The sequence below is a fragment of the Hippichthys cyanospilos genome, chromosome 13, assembly GCF_059441005.1.
Source record: "Hippichthys cyanospilos isolate Australia breed blue-spotted pipefish chromosome 13, RoL_Hcya_1.0, whole genome shotgun sequence".
Classification (NCBI taxonomy): Eukaryota; Metazoa; Chordata; class Actinopteri; order Syngnathiformes; family Syngnathidae; genus Hippichthys; species Hippichthys cyanospilos.
In genome coordinates this window covers 6583261-6605582 of record NC_142381.1, presented here as the reverse complement: position 1 = coordinate 6605582, position 22322 = coordinate 6583261, and the positions used below count along the sequence as shown (strand labels likewise).

The 22322-nt window shown below is 41.3% G+C and overlaps 1 protein-coding gene across 1 annotated transcript in view; it reads left to right on the top strand.

The window, feature by feature from the left end:
* Nucleotides 1-22322, top strand: part of fat2 (FAT atypical cadherin 2) — a 72272-nt gene that overhangs the window by 15164 nt on the left and 34786 nt on the right. Inside the window, exons 3-11 of the mRNA XM_088431812.1 lie at nucleotides 389-700; nucleotides 8573-8631; nucleotides 8993-9304; nucleotides 9723-9930; nucleotides 13204-13343; nucleotides 15013-15075; nucleotides 15613-15825; nucleotides 16308-16518; nucleotides 17644-21705. Coding sequence (XP_088287938.1) covers nucleotides 389-700; nucleotides 8573-8631; nucleotides 8993-9304; nucleotides 9723-9930; nucleotides 13204-13343; nucleotides 15013-15075; nucleotides 15613-15825; nucleotides 16308-16518; nucleotides 17644-21705 — 5580 coding nt within the window. The remainder of the gene's footprint in view (nucleotides 1-388; nucleotides 701-8572; nucleotides 8632-8992; nucleotides 9305-9722; nucleotides 9931-13203; nucleotides 13344-15012; nucleotides 15076-15612; nucleotides 15826-16307; nucleotides 16519-17643; nucleotides 21706-22322) is intronic.

Here is a 22322-nt window from a genome sequence, read left to right as displayed (position 1 = left end):
TAATAATAATAATAATAACTCAGTTCTTGTATTGCTGAAAATATTAGTTTGGAAAGTGGAAAATCACTGCCAACAGCTCAAGATAACGCAAATGAGTTGAGACTGTGTCGATGGTTTCAGTTTGATCAAGCAGAACATACACAGACATGAAAACATGAAAAGTTGATCAGCTACTATAATTGACACATCATACCCATCTCATACACATCAATATATGACTGTTAAATGTATTAGGGGCTAATATTAATTTGTGCTTTACCCAAAAAATCAATGCTTACCCCTCACATTTTCCCCCTGTTAACACTTGAGATCTCTTGGTGAAATCGGACATAACTCCAAAAATATTGGCCAGAAAATCTTGAATTCATACCATAAAATCTGTCCACAGGTGTGATCCGAACTACTCGGCCGCTGGACCGAGAAAAAGTTCCCCACTACTGGCTTTCTGTGGTGGCCGCCGACCTTGGCACTGAGCCCCGGGCCGCATGGACGCACGTCTACGTGGACGTGCTGGACATCAACGACAACCCCCCGGAACTTTCCCAGTCCATCTACTTTGCGGCCGTCCCAGAGAATGTGGACGCCGTCACGTCCGTCGTCCTGGTGGCAGCTTCGGACGCCGACGCCTCCTCGCAAGGGCGGCTTTCATTCCACATGATGGAGTCGCATCAGATGTACTTTGATGTTGATCGAGAAACAGGTTAGTAACAAATCTAACTTATTCAATCATTTGCAAAGCTCTGAGTTAGTTTGAGACTTTGCACATATTGCGGCATGACCCATAGCCTGCATTTGACCTAATTTTGTTCTTTGGAAATAATAAGAAATGGGCTTTTTAAAACGTCATGAAATGTTTTATTGAATTCCGCGTCTGACACGCTGTGCTGTATTGTGTTGGGCTGAGCTGCGATGGGTGGGTGAGTGTGACTGAGAAATAATTGCCTTTGATGACAGAGGGTTGAAGGACAGGCTACATAGAGTGCAGATAAATGAGCTATTGAGAACTACATTTTCTTTTATTCTATTTTGCACAAGGGGTGGTTGAGGGCTGCATTGAAATGTTGTATTTTTATCAAATATTTTTATGTTGGTGATTTACAGTAGAACAACAAAATCATGTTTGCAGCCAGAATTTGTTCACAACAGGGGACTTTTCACTATAGCAAATCTATTTCTTGGACATACACATAAAAAAATGTGTTGTGCACTCTGCAATCTGACTGAAGTGAAAAAGAAAACCTATCCAACATTAAAAAAAAAGAAAGAATGAAATTGCCAAATCTACAAAAAGTAATCATTTTCATACTTACATCAATTTCTTGCATAATGTCTTTACTTTGCTTCATCCTTTTTTTAATCTTTTTTACTTGTATCCTGTCTTCAAGTGTTAAGCTTGATTTAAGCTTGACGCTTCCGTGAATTCCGCGCGTCAAATGACGTTATTTCGGCATCCACTCCCCTCCGCGCGGAGTCCAAGCGGAACAGATTTTCAGCAACGCGTATCTTCTGGAATTTCTTTCCTAAACGACAATATTGCGGAAGAACTATTGCTTTTAGAAGATCACCGGTACGAACACCTTTATGATTTGTCTGAAAAGAAATACCGTGCGGTGATCTTAGCAATGGAGTTAGCCTATTTGTTGCACTCATGAATCAATGTACTAGGGCCTAGTACATTGTCAAAAGTGAAATTAAACCATGATATAAATCAGCACTCATTTAAAAATAGTGTTTTTCTATATTCAGTTCTGCATTTAACTTAAAAAATATACCAAAATGAGGTCCATCCTTGTTCTCACTAGCTAAAATATGAATTATGTTTGTCGTGCCCTTTAAAATAACAAGGAACTTAATTGCTTTAGGCACTTTGCGCCTTTTTAATGACTTATCAGTAAAAACGATCCGCAGGTAATTTCCTGGTTTCCTGTTGACAAATTGATGGAGAAATTAAATATGTTTTGACAAAACAACAGCATTGGGTTGATACGCCAGTGTTTACTTATTTTGCCAGCACGCAGAGAGCATAAAGAGAAACTAGATGCCACTTTAAAGAAACTTGCGCAGGAATGTGCACCTTTAAAAATGATTGTTTTTGTCTGGATGTCACGCAAATGTTTTGGCTTACAAGCCACCAAAAGGATGATAAAAATGATACAGTGCGCTTATTGGATCAGTAGAAGTTGTGTTGTATAAACACCGGTTTCTCAGTGGCACGAAATGTCAAGAGATGTATTTTTTGTTGTTTTTTTTTAAACACGGAGAAGTCGGAATTGAAAGATGGATTGGATGTGGGATTGAAATGATAGCTTGGAGCCCAGAATAATCCCCAGGTTGCAGACTTTAGGAGAAGAAAGGATGTTTAATGGAGATGTCTCCAACCCTCCTCAGTAGCGCCTCAGGGGCCACAACCATGAACACAGTCTTGACACTTGAGGTTCAGTAGATGTGAGGTCAGTCAGATTCTCTCAACTCGATTCAATTTAATTGATAGAGCACTTTAACAACTGCAGTTGTAACAAAATGCTGTGTATGGATTGAAAGAATAACATCTGCATTTGCTGTCGCAAGTTTTATTCCCTCATGTTGTGTGAAGCTGTTAGCAGATGAGAGAGGAGAAAGATTGAAGTCTCCGATGACCAGTATGAGGGCGCCGGGATACTGAAATTATAATCTTGTGATCACAGCACCTATGACGTCACTCACATTTGCTACAAGATTTGTTTGAATGTAAACAAACTGCAGTTTTCTAGCAGCCAATAATTCGTCTCTTGGCAAGTAATGAAAATACGGAAAGATTGGTTCAAATCTCCTTTCCCATTAACGTATACTAGACATTAAATGACAAAAAAAATGTGGAAAAGCTACAGGGTGCGGTCTATACATGACTAAAATAGATTTCCTATCAAATTTTTGTTGGTGTGGCCTGTAGTCTAAAATTTACGGTAATTACACTGAGATTGTGCAGCCAGCCTTTTGCGTGGCGTCTAGCATGAGTTAGCCGCTAGCAAGAAGTGCTCAATTGTCTCGAGCAGTCTCATTAGTCTCAGACACAGTGGAATAGATATAAATCAAAATGAAAAAAATAAAGAAATACAGGATGCACTTATTACTTTGAAATCCCCTGAGTGAGATGTTATGGCTTTCTAATTGAGCAAATGGATAGGAAAATACTGGCATATCAGACAAAGGTGAATTAGCTGTGTACAATTTGTTAAACTAGCTCAACTGCAGCTGAAAAATGGGCCTGTAACTAAAATGACTGAGCAGATTAGAGTTTTTTTTTTTTTTTTTCAAAAAGGATTATTCTGAGAAGACAGTGATTTCCCCTGGAGCAGATTGAAGTTCACCATTCCCCATCCGCAGTGCTATCGACCCCATCGCTAGCTAACAGTGTAACTCTATACCACTCGTTTTCACACGTTTGCACTGGGCTGGAGACAAAGTCCCTCTTAATTCACCAGCAAAAAAAAAAAAAGAATGATTTTTACATATATTTTGAGTTGACAAAACATTTTGGCACCTTCGGCTACTGGCGACTTTTTGTGGTGACTAATTGTATTGTACTGCGTTTGTCGACTCGCGACAAGTCTGAGCAGAAGAGTCCAAGCGAGAAGCGGGCTGGGCGTGTCACTCAATCAAACTCACTACATTCTTTTCAAATGTTACCCTTGAATGAAACGGAGCAAAGTGCACGCCCTCGTGTCGCTGCATGTTCTCGTTTGAGGATACACGAGGTGAAGGTGAATGTGAACTTTGATGTGTTCCAGGCCACCACGCTGGCTGCAAGCCGCTACAAGCTGCGGCTAAGACGCATACATAGCTCGACTGTTTGTCCACACCCCCGGGACACGAAACAGCAGCTTTGCATACAAGAGGTTGGGGGGTGGCTGTGGTTTTTCGGGGTGAAAGTTCAACGGGTTTTGAAAGAGTGGAAACGTCTTGTTGCGGTACATTTGTGCATTGACTTAACCACGGGCATTTTTTTGTAGATTACACTTTATTCTGATTTTTTATTTTTTTATAATGAAAATTAGAGTTAAGTGTCATTTTATTGCATTTTGTTAGTTTATTTCTCATTTTGGCAGAATCTTATTTTGGCAATATGTGTAGTTTTGTAGTACATTTAAAAAAAGAAATTTCAAGAAAATTAAATGCAATTTTCTTGACTTGATCTTTTTCCGCAGATTCTGATTAGTTGAAAATTTTGTGATTGAGTGTGATTTTTCAAACTAATAATTGAAAACACCGCCTCAGTGAACTGAGGGTAAATACGTGTATGACAACAATCACGGTAAACCTGAAGATCTAAATGGTGCATTAAAGAAGTAACGGTAAAGATAGGGGTCATTTTAAGGTGGATTTTGCAACCAAACAGCATTGACTAACTCCTATTCCAATGCATTATTTTCATACTTATGGAAATGTGCATCTTTCATTTGCAAAATAGTGTGCCACACAGTGTGAAGTCTCCAAATATGTGACAACAGCACACTGTGATCAATGGGCTGATATTGAGCTTTGCATCTTATCATTTCTGTAGCAGATGGGACAATCGGTGGTTGCTCAAAGCGTGTCAAGAAGTTAGCATGAGTGCAATGAAATTGAACCCTTTGAGCGGCCGTTTGCACCAGATGCTCCATTTGCATATATTGTTATGATTGTGGAGTCTCTGCTCACTTTGTCAAAAAATATTCCACATTTTGAAAGCAAACCCAGGGACTGTGAATAGTTTTAATCAAAAGAGATTCAACTAATTATCGAAGCTGGATTCTTTTTTCTTTTTCTTTTTTCGCAAAACAGCGTAGATAAGATAAAATTAATACAAATGTTGCCAAAGGACCATACAATCACATACACAATAAACCAGTAGAACAATCCGATATGTATTTTTTAATAATTATTTTTTATATTTTTTTGCAATCTTTAAACTTGTAAGAGTGAGTAGTTATGGTTAAAAATATGAATTGAAAGAGTGCTGTTGGACAATACATGTTCTACTTACATTACTCGGACCGTAGTAGGTCCCAGCATTTGACAACCAATAATCAATAAATATGAATGTGATATGATCCTCTTCTAATAATATATGGCTCACTGAAATTATGTTATGAATATGATGTGATTTATTCAAATTATAAGATGACACAGTTCATTTATATTAACATGCTGTAATTCCGATATGTTCATGTGCGTTTATGATACAATTCAACCTTATCAAGAAACATTCAAACAAATCATTGTTCAGTGGGATATGTGATTATTCAAGTATGATTTGATTAATTGTAAATGCAATCTTATATTACTCACTCCATAATTGCAATGCAATAAGCTATTTGATACAAATACGTCTCACTCCAATTATGTTATCGTTCATTCCAATTATGTCACAAAGTGATGAATCAATCCAATTATGATTCAGTCTGATTTACAAACTTATACCTACGCCACTATATCCTTCAATCAAGTTTATTATAATTGACTCTTATTACGTTTTGATCCAATCACTCATATACAATTCATTGCTATAAACTTCATTCTAGTTATCATATGATATAATTTAACTCTGAATACCACACAGTATAATTGAGTAAACACAATTTGAATATGTCATAAATATATATATATATATATATATGAAATGATAATATTTGTCAATGATTGTTGCATGTATTGATACGCTGCCAACAATATGGCACATTGACAGTATATACAATATGAAGCAATTCATAATGCAAGTGGTTTGCTCCACTCAGCTGCTGTTGAGTTGACTTGTTCACTCCTGACGCTAAGTCACTAGTAAAGATGAGTTGATTTCAAAAGCATCTCAGATGAGCGACACGTTCCTAGACTGGATTTGTTTTTCTTTGCGTAGTGTTCAGTGGTCCAGTGAAAGCTCCTAATGACTAAAACACTCTTTGCTCAACGTGGCCACCTGTTCTCATTTTGGCGTCCCGGGGTTAACATCAGGGCATGTTTGTCAATGTGCCCACCACCAATCCCCCGCAGGCCTCAGCAGGGTCTCTCCTCGCAGTTGAGGAGACATCTGTGAACCTACGACACCATCAAAGTCTAAGATTCCACATTGACTCTCAAGATGTGAACTGGATGAGTGTGCAATATGCAGAGCAAGCATTTGTTTTTGGCCATTTGCATAGTTTATACCAAAGCAAACTCCTTCTTGGAAAATTACCAAAACACCGCTGCATATAATATTTTGACATACCCAACTCAATTTAAATGATCTATAAAGATGGGTTGCAACAGCGATCTTGAGGAACTTCCCATGCTGATGACCGCTACATTGAAAACACTGCCCTGAGAAACCGGATGATGAATGCCACTCAACTCCAGTCATGTTTAAGTGAGGTGAGAGGCACTTGAGTGTCACGTCAGAGGCCTGTGCGCTACACGACCTGCACGGGTACCTGAACACACCACCAGGCGCAGGCATCATCATCTTGCAGGGGCCAGGGGGCATTATTTACGCCGAACGAGGGACCAGTGGGCCTCAGTCGTGTTCTCTCAGCCGCTGTTGTCACCAGGCGAGCTTTTGGGGGTGGCGGTGTTAGCGTGTGGAGAGGGGTGTCCAATTGGTACAGAACTGCCGTACTTTGTGAATGGCAGAGTGACCCTACATAAACAACACAGGCCTAACTTCATCTTCAAGGACAACAACGCTCCTGCTCATCGAGGTCAAAGTTCTGTTGGAAACTGATGTACCTCAAATGTACTTTCTCCAGAGCTGGATCCCGTTGAAAACCTGTGGGATCTGCTGAGTTGCCGTTTAGAGGCTCGAAACTCTACACCCCAGAACCTCAATGACCTGAGGGCTGTCTTTCAAGAAGAGTGGGATGTTATGCCTCAGCAGACAATAAGTTGCCTTGTGATCAGCATGAGACATAGTTGACAAGCTAATTGATGCTCAAGGGCACATGACGAGATATTCAGATTCAGACAATTGTTACCTTTTGTTTCTATGAATTATTTTTTCAGATGAGGAAATTACCAGTGTGTGTGTGTGTGTGTGTGTGTGTGCGTGTGTGTGTGCGTGTGTGTGTGCGCGTGTGTGTGTGTGTGTGTGTGTGTGTATATATATATATATATATATATATATATATATATATATATATATAGTGTGTGTGGGTGTGTGTGTGTATGTACCTGCCTGAAGATTTTACAAGTAAAATGATCACCTGGCCTACAAGTCATAAAAAATGGTAAGATTTACTGTAAGGAGCCTGAGGCTGGAAGCAGTCTTTTTTTTAATTTAATGGTGCAGATCACAAGGGATGTCAAATAAAGGAAATCTGGAGGTATAATATGTCTTTTCTCGCCGCAAGCATGATTAGAATTTGACACTATATCAACGCACCTTTTGTTTGAGTTCATTAATTAAAAAATGTGGCAGCGTTTCAGCAGGGACGGGTGGGTTGTAATTCTCCTGGGGTGGGGGTCGTTATACATTTAATGGATGATGCGGTTCCAGTTGTTATAAGTCAGCATTTATGTTATACTGCTACTCAACTTTCTGTGGGTGGCCTTCAAAATTATCTTCACCTGCAAAAGAGCAACAAAAACGAGCTTCTATTGGGAAACATGGAAATTTCTATTGCGATAAAAAAAGTGATAAACTTTTGGTTGTGCAAACGTTTGCGTGAACACACAACTATTTTTACGTTGTAGTTATTTTTAGCATATTTTCTGCAGAAGAAAAAAAAATCACAGACCATGTCATGTTGTGCCACAACAAAAGGAGCCTTTGTGCTGGAATTCCATTTATCACCCCCATTTAAGACAAATTCACTGATATTACTTTTCATTGACAAAGTCAATGTTATGTGCCCATCATACTACTAGCTTTCGACACCCCAGTCTCAAAAGTCTCACAGTGTTGAAAAAAAAAGCCCAAACTTCCTTTGGCTCCTCTTCTCAGTTTGACTGCAGATAATTGCAGTCTTCTGTGGCTGAACTTGAAACTCAGTTCATTCATCCCTTGTTCAACTCCTTGTAAAAGTGTTCAAGAACACCTGCTCTAGCCGTTTATTATTGACTTGTATCACTGGTTTGCTCTTGTTGGTTTTTTTGTTATCATTTTCATATATATGCATATTTATTCATATATAGTCTCCAACACACTTGCGACACAAGGATAAGCGGTACAGAAAATGCATGCATGGATGGACTATTAGGTTTATTTAAAAACAAAAAAAAAGCGCTGAAAAAAGTCTGATCCATAAATATGTCATTAATTTATAAAAAATATCAGGATGAATGAAATGCGTAATAAACATTTTAATGTCAGACAATGTCATGGAATGCATACATCAGTCAAAAAATAAATGATATTATATTTCTCAGTTTCAATAATGAATTGACTTTTGAATCATTTTAATTCACCAACATTTTATTGCTTAGGATTGATATTTTAATTACCTTGACATTTATTTCATTTTGCTACTCCCACAAAAATCCCTCCATTGTGCAATAGTGGTGCTTTTGTTAAAGAGTAATCGGCGCAGGACCTGCACACACTTTACTAATTCTGTGTATATATGTGTGTGCGCACAAACAGGTGTCATCAGCACAGTGGCGGCGTTGGATCGTGAGGATAAAGCAGAGCACAGTATTGAGGTGAAAATCTATTTTACGTCACATGGAAGATGATATTTGTTTATTCCTTCTGTTTTTGAGTATGATACGATTAACCTCATTACAATGCTATATATTCAATTCATGTATGATATTGAACAATTCCACGTGAATACTTCTGATGCGATAACGTTCATTCCAGTTGTGATGCTTTGCAGACTATTCACTTCAATTGCAAAAATAAAATTAGCTATACCACAGGCCCACTATGATACAACGTAATGTATTCCAAATATGATGCAATACGAGTCACTCCCATTACAATGCAATATGCTTTAATCCAAAAATGATGCCATTCAACGTTATTAGCCAGTATGACTTACTCCAAATATTGTATGGGCAGGTCATAGTCTCCGACAACGGCTCTCCGTCTCTGCACTCCACCGCAACCGTGGTTATCCGCGTGCTGGACGTCAACGACAACTGGCCCAAGTTCACAGACAAACTTTTCCACATCAAGTTGCCCGCCCAGAATTTCCAGGACGGCCGTCTGGAAGTCTGCCGAATGATCGCCCACGACGACGATGACGGCGCTAATGCCGACGTGACGTACAAGCTGCAAGATGACCACGAGGGCAGTTTCCAAATCGATCCGTTGACCGGTGTGCTGACGTCGCTTGGAGACTTCTGGCCTGGGAATTATACCATTCTCACGGTAGTTTGTTCTGGAAATTGTCTGTCAGCTAATATAATCAATGGCCAATATTGCTCGGGTTCCAAGCCCAGTCACGAATCGTAATTTGATCATGGCTTCGTGTTCTCTTGGTCGCCTCGTAACCTAACGATTGCCAGTCCGATCCATAGCCACTGTGATCATGTCAAATATTTTTGAACTGAACCTCATAATACTGTCATCCAAAAAACAGTAGATCATTGTCAAGCCCTTTGAGGGCCTTAAAGGTGGAAAAGCCTATTTAAGTGAAGGGTGTGTACTATTTACATCTACCCAAAGCGGAGAAGTGTGAGGACACTGATGCAACGTGTGAAATTACAAACTAGTTTGTAACAGGTTACTAAGGCCTCTGATGTGATTCCATGTCTAATGTTATCGGTTTTGGCGCTACATTTCCTAGATTAAAGCGACAGATGCAGGCAGCCCATCGCTGTCGTCCACGGCGAGGCTGGACATCGAGTGGACTTCGCCCGATCCCCCTTCCGCCGAGCCCATCGCCTTCGACGAGCCTCACTTCACTTTCGCCGTCATGGAAACGGAACCCGTCACTCACATGGTGGGCATCATCATGACCGACACGTATCGACTGCGCTGGTTTCACATCGTAGGTAAGCTGATTTGGTTCCTCTTTTATGGTGAAACATCAAACCTTTGCTGCCATTTTGTTGCCATGCTTGACGAAGAGTTTCTTTTCAGGCATGCTTTTTATGCTTATCCAGCAATATTCATATGCTGTCTGTTGTCCCACACTGGAATTGTACATTTATTGACAGGTCATCCAAATTTGTTGCCATAACATTTGGACACAATCTCTGGAACAAGTTCCTTTTTGAAGTAATTAACCTAAAATGACCAACTTCCTGTTTCTTTTTTTGTGGATTAGCCATGCCTACCAAGTTGTTGGCTTAACTTTCCTTTAGTAAAGTTCATAGAATGTTGTCAAGGGAAACTGACTGGGAAAAGTCTGTCTTTGAAAGGCCCCCTGCAAAATGCACAAAATGAGCCTGAAATGGCTCCTTCCAATCAAAACGGCCGAATTCCAATATCTTATCAGATCTAGCTTCTTGAGACATTTTTGTGGGGTATACTCATAATAGATAAGCCTCGAAGTGATAAATGAGTGTTATGCTACATCGTGATTTAGTAAACGCTAAGTGTGTCAGTGTGATGGATGGGAAAGAGGTCTTGCTGTGGGCAATATGTTTTTTCTCTCAGTGAGAATAAATCAGAAGCATTCTGTCCATCATCATCTTGCAAGTCGCCGCTGGCAGAGATGACTGGCCTTTCCTCCACTTTGTCATTTCAGATTTTTTTTGGGGGGGGGCATTATTGCTGTGAAAAGCAGAAGTAGCCACTACATTTTCCCCATAACTTTGTTCTAGACAACTATAGAGTGATTCAGTTGTTGAATTTTAAGTTGTTGTTTTTTTTACCTTTTTACTGGCCATGTATGTAATTCGTAAAATTGAATTTTTTGAACAATTCTCAAAAGATATTTCATGTTTCACCGGTTTCTACATTCCTTCTACTATTCAAGTCATTTTCAAAAAGTGCATTTAATTAAAGGCACATAAAGGAACATTTCATCATTTCCACATTTCCACATTCCATGGTGCAGTTCCCAAATTGAGTTGTTTACCTTCCTTCACATCTATGCACTGATTCACACTATTTCATCTTGAAGTCTCACATTCTACATTTTGGCAATGTATTCATTTTATAGTATTTCAGATCAGCAAAGAGATCGATTCACATGCAATTTCCGCTGATACTGGGTTCTCTATTTAGTTGTATGGTATCTTATCCATAGAGCTCATCTTTATGTTGTTGTGTCAGCGGAATACTTTCTCTCTCGCACTCACTCTGATATCATGAAGTATTCCTCTCTCGCTCTCTTTGTCTATCTCCCGCTTTCTCATCTCTTATCGCTCTTTTGGTCCCACACGATAACTCACAGGGACAAATGGAGACTTCCTGAGATGGCTCCACTTGTTCTGTCTGTGAAAAAAGAAAAAGAACAATAACATGCTCGCTTAAAAATTGCGGCATGAAAATTGGAGGAGCTTGAGTAGGATGTGGAAGTGAAAGATGGGTGAAAGTGCAAAGTGGGAACGAGCAGAAACGCGGAATGGGGGTCATCACCTGAACAAGTCAGGGTGTTCGGGGGGATTTACTGAGGCAAAACATTGTTAAGCAAAAACGTATGCAAACACATGCATAATAATGATCAATTATCAATTAGGTTTTGTAATTAATTGAGCTAATAAATCTCTTGAATTTCATCTCAAATTTTCTGAAAAAAAAAAAAAAAAACACAACCAGAGGTTTATTTTTAAAACCAGATGCATTGTATCATTGTGAATGATCTGAAAATGTATAGACAAAAAAAAAACAGGTGTATTTAGCCGTTTATTGTATTTCCTTTAGGATACACTACTAAAACCTATGTCCTTCTGCTTTATTAATGACTAGTACCAAGTACTGGCTACCACCTTTAGATTCAAGCATCAGGAGGAATGCCATTGTTTTCTATTGTCAAACACCAAAGAACTTTAAAACAAAACATAGTCCATCCTGAACATCTCAGACTTGTTCATATGCGGGGTGTTTTTTTTAGTTTACTTTGGGCAAGCGCTTTTCTATGGCTTTTTATTTTAAAAAATTGCACTTTCCTTTACAAAAACTTGTACATTGTATAGATTGTATACCTCCTAATTACACCATAATATCGCCACAGTTGGCAGATTCATGCAGCTTTGTGTCAATATGAATGATTAAAGAATTGTAAAAGCGTTTGATAAATGGTAGGCTGAGGATTGTCTTCTTTGGGTGCTGTGCAGCTCATTTCTTCCTTTGTGACCCTGACCCACATAAATATGAAGAAGAATGCTGGAAGGAAATGGGGGTGATAAATGGAATTCCAGCACAAAGGCTCCTTTTGTTGTGGCACAACATGACATTGGTCTGTTTTTTTTTTTTCTTCTTTCTTAATCTGGGCTACACAAAGCGGCATGTTCTACCTTGACGCCAGCACATAAAACACTCAAGCATTAGCGTTTACCATAAGGTGGCTTCTGGAGGGCTTCCTGATGCACCACCAACAGGAAGTCGATGCCACCAATGAATCTAAAACAATTAATGAGACCGATTTTCCTTTAAGCTGACTTTAACACCTGGAACCCTGTGTGTGTGTGTGTGTGTGTGTTTGTTTGCGTATGTATGTAACAGAATAAAAACATTATTCATGAATAACACTCTGAGTGTGCCCAATATAAATGAAGGAACAAGTATTTACTCAAAACAAGCCTATTCAAATCGAAAAACAAAACAAAAAGTTCAGGTAAATCTCAGTCACACAAGGGTACACCTGTTAACATGTTGACTGCCCATGTCAGTTTTCAAATACTGTACTCTAAACCGCCATTGTGCACGCCACATGTGAGTCATATGATTAACATGACCACTTTTCTTTTTGGAAAAATTAATGTGTCCACTAGTCATTCATTAAACCAACAATAATGTATAATAATATTTAAAAACAACGCTTACATGTGTCTTATGGTTTGTATACTGTTATAAACTTATAAGAACCTTAAGTTCAACACTTTTCATGAAAAATTGACAGAACAGCAAGTAATAAGCCACAAAGCCCAACAAAAGACCGTGGCGCGATTGTTCACTCATAGTTACATGTGTATATGCAGTGTACATGGGATGGTTTCTCACCGGTTTTATTTCACGGGTTTCTTGTGCTAACCCCCAGCTTCCACAATTAAAAAACAATCGGGATGAATAAAATGAATCCACTGACTGAAGAAAAACGTCACACTGCAGTGTAGTAGATCAGTAAAAGCAGCTGGTGTTCCTTGTCTTCCTATCAGGTGGAGATGAAGAAAAGGATTTTGATATCCAGAGGAACTCAGGGACCATCTCAATCGCTCACCAACTGGACGCCTCCCGCCGCTCCAACTACAATCTGACGGTGCAGGTCACTGACGGACACAACAGTTCCACCGTGCAGGTCTGAAATTGTACAAACACCTTGTGTGTTCTATCTATACTGTTTGTGAAATATACCAATTTGGTCAGAAAGTGTTCCAGTCAGATGTGCGTCATAGTAGACTTTTGCTAACCTCTCATTCATTATGTATGCAAGGTGGACGACACACCAGTTCTGCAAGCTGCAGTTGGTTGACACACTTGTGTTTTGGTTGGGTCAGCACGTGCATAGACAGCCTGATTGTGGGTCACTGAGTTCACTGCTGCAAAATTTTCAACTTTCACATACACTTTGCCAGCTGTGAAAGCCTATATTATACCAAAGCATGTTCGCTGCGAGAGAAAAGTGGACGGTGAAAATCAGTAATTCAAAGAAGAAGGGACTTTGAAACTGTGCATTCATCCTTCCTCAAACCAGCACAAGCCCCATGTACTTAATATGCCAAGAGCCTCAAGCTATGATAAAGATTTCCAGTTTGAAGCGACATTTTGAGACGGAGCATTGGAACTTGAAAAGACATTTCCATATAAGAAGAAGAACATTTGCCATAGAAATTGAAATTGTCATATCAAGCTGCTAGCAGGATTTTTGTCACATCCATGAAAGAAATAAAACAATTTAAAAAAAAAGGTCCATTTAGAGTGCCTTTGATTTGGGGTAAGCACCAGAAGCCATTTTTCCTATGCAGGAATCTTAAAAGACTACGTGACAAGTGATGGACACTATGTTTGAAGGCAAACAAAAAGGGGAAATGACACTTCATATTAAGCAAATCCCCTTCCCAGATTCCTCAGCAAACAGACATACTGACATACTGGCAGTGGATCTATTTAAGCAGCTGTGTGATGGAATACAAAAAAGCAAAGTTATGACTGCAAAAGTTCGTACAGTTTTTTCCAGAGCTGTGGAGTCCACTGACACCACTGATTATGCTCACCTGAAAATGGATGATGAATCCAAAGTGACTTTGCTGGTCATGCCAAAATGAAGATAATTTTTATTTTGGCTGTTGTTTGTGCTTAGAATGAGACAGTTTTGTCACAGGTGGCCTGGCCCACCTCACTAAATGGATTTTTTTGACTTATTGGGAAAAAATGTGGCCCCTTAAGATTTATAAATTAAGGAGGGGGTAGAAATTACCTAAAATTCTACTCAAGTAAGATGAATGTTACAGTACAACAATAGTGTATCACTCAAAAGTAAAAAGTAGTCCTCTGTGAAGAAATCAGCGGTGCCGTTAGACTTACCACTTAAATGCAAAGCGCCCAGCTGTGACCAAAGCCACAGTTAAATATCACAACAAATACTGCAACTATTAAAGTTTGAAATACACGTTAAAGTGAGAACATTGTCGTTTCCCAGTTGTATCCAATTCATTGTATGTCAAAGATAGAAAACAATAAATATGAAGAAAAACTTAAATAAGTTTAGATAGGTTTTTTTTTTGTCTGTTTATTTCTTTTACACTTTTATGCCCGAGTGCTCTCATATAAAGAGAACAGGAGAAAAAAAATGACTGATGCAGCGGAATGTGTTTGTTTGATTTGCACCACTGCTGAGTCAGTGTGATAACAAACAGCCTTGTCTGGGTTATTTGGTTTCATCTCCTCAAAATTGGATGACATTCCCTTAACCTTGCTACTCATTGTTTCTTTCTTTCTTTCTTTGTTTTTTTTGTTGCAAACCACAGGCCTACATCCGTGTTCTGGACATGAATGAACACCGGCCCGTCTTCCTCAAGACACTCTATGAGGTATGTGCGTGTGCGCCTGCATGTGTGTGAATACTTCATGTAACTGAAGATTAAAAGTGAGTATGACACAATTTTTGTTGCAAAATAGCAGCCTGGTTGAGGAAGATGTAGATTGAAGTTTTGGCTTTGGAATTTAGTGTTGAGGTTTATGGGTTTCAATAAAGTGAGGGAGTTACGACTTTGCATCGGATTAGAATTAGGCAGAAATATTAGGTTTAGGATCAAAAGAATATAGTCGATTTTTGGGGGGTAAGAGGTTTTGGGTGAGGATTAGGGTTCCATTTTCTTTGGTGAAATAATGACATAAGGGTTAAGATTAATGGGTTAGCATTAATTCAATCAAATTGTATTCATATTTGTTTGTTTTTAAGATGATAGGGATTTACTTTTACGGTTAGAATATCAGAAAATGTTAAAAAAACAAACTTTAAAACATCTCTGTAATTAATAGTATATGTTGTGATGAATGCAGTCAAAAACAGTTTGAGGTTTGCGGTTCTATTGTGTCGTTTTTCTCATGCACAATGTTCCTGTCAGGTGAGGGTCCCAGAAGACACACCAACGTGGAAGGACATCTTGCACGTTGCAGCACGTGATGCAGACGCCAACAGCAAGCTGGTCTTCTCCATCCACAGCAGCCTGCACCCAAATAGCCACAAACTCTTCCACCTGGACCCCAAGAGCGGCGTACTCGCTACCACTGACAAACTGGACTATGAAGCCAACCCGCTGCACACACTTGTTGTCATGGTAATGCTGTACAGTATGCTGTAAGCAAGTTGCTTTTTGGAGGTGTAGTCCCGGTCCACCTCCTTATATCTTCAACTCAATAATGTGTCAGGAATTTTCAGTAGGGTTGAGGTCTGGGGAAGATGATGTCAGGTCATATTCGTTTGCAGTACATAGCCCTTAATCACAAAGTAGTCCACAAGTTGTAATATAAGAGTTCTTGTTTGGAGATCTACTACCATCAAGAATTTTCCTTTTACAGATCCTCCTCAGGCTCCCAATAGAGTTGAGGTCAGGAGATAAAATGTTATTCTCGGTGACTGTTCAGGGCCTACCATCTCACTCCCTGCTATGCTTACCCAAAACAGCATTTTAACAGCTACTCAAGTAACCGCATGTATTTTATTGACAGAGAGCTTTCCCTAATATGTATTTGTCATTATAGCTCGCTGAGTTCAGAAATTAGTTTTAGGACGACCGACCCCTGTGATCTACCCTTATAGGTGCGCGACCAGGAGATCCCAGTCAAAAGGAATTTTGCCAAGGTGATGGTGCACGTGGAAGACTGCAATGACCACGCACCTGCCTTCCTCAGCACGCGCTACGAGGCGACTGTGTCCAATGTGTTGGCTGCTGGCTCCGAGGTTGTGCACGTCAAGGCTGTGGATGGTGATGCAGGCAGCAATGCCGACATTGCCTACTCCCTACATTCTGGTGAGTGGTAAAAGGCTATGTTTACAGATTTAATGGCATTTCAATGAATATCATATATCATATCATATATAATGTATATATAATATCATATATCATATATGTCATATATATTTATAAAATTCATATGAATAAAGTAAGGCACGAGATTGGTCAGGAATAAAAGTCATCTGTCAAAGTCCCGCTGTACCACATCTGAGAGTTGCCAACATTTTCTCGCCTTTTCTTCCCCCTTCCATCGAACATCAGCCAGTTAAGAGCTCCACTGAAGCAGAGTCCTCAAGGACGCTATGATGACGCCCTGGAGAGAGTTGCCAGAGTGATTCTCAATTTCCTCCCCCGGCGATCATTTTATGTTTGGGATTTCCTGGGCTCGGGCCAGCTCCCCGTAGCTGTTTTATTGTTTCATTTGCGCTTTGCGCAGAATGTCACGGAGCAAATACCTCCCAGCTTTGGCCAGGGATTTGTCTCTGATCCCATAGCACAATGGAAGACTTACCTGGGTGTGATTTATGTGTTACTTCTCAGACAAAGACTTTGTCAACCTACCGAGGTTGTTGTTCAGAGCGTTTTTTGCTGTATAAAAAATGGAGAAAAGATTCCCTGGAAGCAAGAGGCATAAAGAAAGAGCCGCTTTACGATCAAGTGATTGATGATGGAGCATGAATACGGTTGGTAAAGCAGTTCGATTGTACAATAAAAATGCACCATTACTCTCCTTTTCTTACCAACAATCTTCCAAATTTACCTCAACAAGCCAACAATGGAGAGTCAGCATGCAACGTTTTTGAATGTGAAACTAAGACTGCCAGAAATGCAGTGAGGACTTCACAAATGAACTCATCGGTGATTTTTGCATTACCACATATCCTCTAATCAGGGAAGAGGCTAATTTTAGTTACAAAGTATATGCACAATTTTGGTGCATTTTATAGAAATCAAATATTTTGAAAGATGGTCACATCTTGGGGGGAAAAATGGAATGTGCATTTCCAATGCTAAATCCCCCAGTGACAAAAATGTCACAATTGACAACTAAAGTAGAGAACCAACATGTAAATTTGTATGACAACCATTCATCAACATTGTCAGAAAAAATCAATCATGGTCTTTCCTTTCTCCTGACAGGAAACATCAACAACATCTTCTCCATCGATCAAGTCCTGGGCTCCATCACCGTGTCCAAACCTTTGAACCTTCAGCACCAGGAACCTTTCCACCTCACGGTGAAGGCCACCGATCAGGGCTTCCCTCAACGCAGCGACATCTGCTCCGTCCATGTTCATGTCCGCATCTCTGACCACACCCCGCCCACCTTCCATGATGATGAATATCTTGCGGAAATCAGTGAGCAGAGTGGCTTGGGGACACAGGTGGTCACCATCTCAGCCTCTAGCCCAGCCGCGATACATTACGGTATCGAAAGCGGCAACCCAAATGGCACATTTCATATTGACAGATACACAGGCATGATCACAATCCGAAAGCACCTGGATTTTGAAACATGCACCTCCTACACGCTTAATGTGTCGGCATCCACAAGTTCTGGTGCAGTGTCCAGGACAGCAGTTCACATCTACGTGATGGATGAGAACGATAACGTTCCTACTTTCGTACAGGGGGAGTACATTGGGCGAATAAGTGAGGCGGCGCATGTAAATAGCCTGGTGATGTCAGAAGAAAACATGCCTTTGGTTGTCCAGGCTTCAGACGAGGACCAAGATGCGAATGCGCTGCTCATCTTTGAGATCTTGGAGGAGGATGCTCGAAAAGTGTTCAGGATCGACACTAGTACAGGTGCAATCTCCCTAGCCGCGCCGTTAGACTTTGAAAGTATGCCTGAGTATCACTTCAGCGTGCAGACGAGAGATTCAGGAAAACCGTCTCTGTACGCAGCCCAGCCTGTCAAAGTCACTGTGCACATTCTAGATGTGAATGATTACCCTCCGCAGTTCTCCGCCACTGCCTATGAGTCCTCCATCATCTTCCCGCTGGTTCCAGGAGTAGAGGTGACAAAGGTGGTGGCTCATGATGCAGACTCAGCCGTCTCATACAGCATAACTGACGGAAACCTCGACAGTGCCTTTTCCATTGCTCAGGCCACTGGAGTCATCACTGTCAGCAACGTAATGAATTTCAAGCCATTTTACCAGCTGGTCATCAGCGCCTCTGATGGCCTTCACGAAGACTCTGCACTTCTAAGAGTGAATGTGACCAATCTAACAGAGAGCGGTCTAAGTTTCGAGCATAAAACATATTTGGTGAGTGTTTCTGAGAATCTTAAGACAGTAGAAACGTTAGCAGCACTCAAACCAAGAGGGTGCTACCTAAACGAGCCCCTGTCATATACCGTGTTGAACCCCATGGGGAGGTTTGCAATCTCCAAGACTTCTGGTGTTATGGAAACCACAGGTGTGCCATTTGACCGTGAGCACATAGACGCCTACGATGTAATCGTGATGCTACAAGACACGAGAACCCCACCAAGGACAGCAACCACTCTGGTTAAAGTCTTCATAGATGACATCAACGACAACCCACCTCAGTTCCTCAACTTGCCTTTTTCAATGACGATATCTGAAGATGCAGAACCCGGAGACGTTCTCTACCAGGCCATCGCCAGAGACAGCGATCTAGGTGAAAATGGCTCAATTGTGTACTCCCTGGAGGAGGATTATGACCTCTTCAGGATCGATCCAAACAATGGTGATGTTTCCCTCCAGAGGCCTCTTGATTTTGACACTATGAGCAAATATGTCTTGACGATCCTGGCAATGGATGAGGGAGATCCCAGTTATATGATTGACGCGCAACTCAGTATTCAAGTCAGGAATCAGACTAACCCAGTTTTCCAAACACTTTTATACCCTTTGAAAGTTCCAGAAACTGTACCCTCCTTCACTACTATACTGCATGTGCAGGCCAGGAATCCAGAGGGCTATCGCCTGATTTACAACCTAGTGGAGGAAAATGCCTCTAAGCACTTTCATATTGATTTCAAGACAGGTGCGTTGACAGTGACTAACCCACTCGACTATGAAAGCCAGACCCTGCATGTGCTGACCGTGCGAGCCACAGATTCTGTGAGCGGCACCTTTTCAGAGGCATCCATTGAAGTGGAGGTTGAGGACGTGAATGATAACGCCCCTTTTTTCTCCCAGCAAAAATACACCGCCAGCATTGCGGAGGGGCTTCTCATTGGCTCCTCAGTTCTGCAGCTGTCTGCCATGGACTTGGACTCTGGCAGGAATAAAGACCTGACATTTTACATGGTGAGGACGGAGGGCAATGAAACGGATTTTTTTGACGTAGACCGTCAGAGTGGATTGATTTTCTCAAAGCAGGTGCTGGACTATGAAAGCATCGATCGCTTCCAGTTGAAAATTCAAGTTGTTGACAATGGCAGCATCGCCCTCAGCGGTGAGGCCATTGTCTTAGTAAATGTCACTGACGTCAATGACAATCCCCCGGACTTCGACAACTCTCATTACCAAGCCTCGCTGGACGAGTCGGCAAAGTGTGGCCACATTGTCATCAAAATTCAAGCATCTGATCCAGACGTCGCAGACGCCAACCACCTCAAGTACAAAATCCTCTCAGGGAACGAAGGCCGCTACTTCAACATCAATGAGACCTCTGGGATTATTTCTTTTTCCAACATCTGCAAAAGAAATCTGGATCCGTACTACAACCTGACAGTGGCGGTATCAGATGGCGTGTTTCAGAAAAGTGCGCCAGTCAACATTGACATGATCAGCAGCAATAGACACAGCCCGTACTTCCGACAGAGCACCTATGAAGCGGAGCTTACTGAAAATGCAGAGGCAGGCACCCGCGTGATTCGGCTGGCTGCCATTGACCCTGATGATGGGCCGTATGGCAGCGTGGACTACACCATTATAAATAAGCTCGCAGACGAGAAGTTCGCGATCGACGCTAATGGGCAGATCGTTACCACGCAAGCGCTAGATAGAGAAAATCCGGACCAGAGGGTAATCGCCATCAAAGTAATGGCAAAAGACGGCGGTGGTAAAGTGGCCTTTTGCACCGTGAAAATCATCCTGGCAGATGACAACGACAACATTCCACAGTTCAAAGCATCCGAATACCACGTTGCCATTCAGTCAACAGTGAACAAAGGCTCCCCTGTCATTCAAATTATGGCGTACGACGCAGATGACGGCAAAAACGCAGACATCACCTACACCGTAGATGAAGCAAAGGGGGCAACGGAGGACATTATCGAGATCAACCCATTTACCGGTGTAGTGAGCGTCAAGGAGAGCCTGCTTGGCATGGAGGATAGGATATTCAACTTCAAGGTGAAGGCCCGTGACGGCAGCTTCCCGTTTTACAACTCCACAGTCCCTGTAGAGGTCAAAGTGCTCTCCCCTGAAATTCCTCTGCCAAAATTTGTCGAACCTCTATACACCTTCTCAAGTGCCGAGGACACACCCGTGGGCACAGAGATTGGCTCTGTGAAAGCTGACTCAAACATGCCCCTAATTTACAGCCTGGTCGATGGCAACACAGTGGAGAGCAACAGGGACAAGGTGTTCAGCTTGGACCAGGAAAGCGGGACGTTGATATTGGAGAAGACCATGGACCATGAGAGGACTAAGTGGTACCACATTGACGTGCTGGCTCAGGGCAACCATAACGGCACCGACGTGACCTCGATGGTGTCAGTTAGTATCCATGTGCGCGATGTCAATGACAACCAACCGGTGTTTGACGCTAACCCGTACAGGGCCTACCTAGCAGAGAACATGCCTGCGGGAACCACTGTCATTCAGGTTACTGCCAATGACCCCGACACAGACACCAATGGTCTGGTCACCTACAGCCTAGAGTCACTACCCGATGATGACGTCAACATCACGGAATTGTTCTCCATCGATGGTGATAACGGCTGGATTGTGACGGTGCGCGAGGCTGACTGCGAGGTGTCCAGGCTTCACCGCTTCCACGTGTTGGCCACCGACCACGGTGGCGATGCCAAGCTATCATCCAGTGTCCTGGTGGAGGTGACTGTGATGGATGAAAATGATAGCCCTCCAGCATTCTCCGAGAATGTCTACCGTGGCTCTGTGGCAGAGAACAGCCGCCCAGGCGAAGTCATTGTCTCCATGGCGACCACCGATGCAGATGTGTCGCTGGAGAACCGTCTGGTGACGTGTTACATCACAGGTGCTTGTTCTTTTTTTTTTTTCCTCAGTTCATTTATTTATATTCCTTTTTAATTTATTTAATAAATATACTGTAGCAGGGATTAAGGACTGTTCAAGCGCTTTATGGAGATGTCACCATGCTCCAAACACAACCTGTGAGAATTGAAAAAAGGTATTGGCATTTACCTCTTCCCAAAAGACCAGTTCAAAATTTAGCAGCAATCAGGTATCTTTTCTTTGTAGTATAATCCTAGAAGGACCTCTGATAAGATGGCAAAATTCAACCAAAGTCGTCTTCTCGCAAAAATCTGGGATTTCTTGTGCATTATCAGTCATTGTCTTCAAAGACATTTTCTTAGTAGGCCCACTTGTAATAACTTACTACATTTTACGTTGCTAAATCAAACTGGCCCTGGAGGCATATTTACTACCCTAAAATGGCACTTTCAATCCAAAATGTCATTTACTCGGTGTGTTTTCAGGCAGAGCATCTTGAGGCATTTTATTGTGGGTGCATGATGCTTAAAAACTTGGTTCATTTAATATGTTTCTGACAGCCTCCCACTAAAGTGTACAATGTTACCTCCTGTTAGCATTCCATTGTGCAGGAGTACCTAAGGCAGCATCTATCAAGTG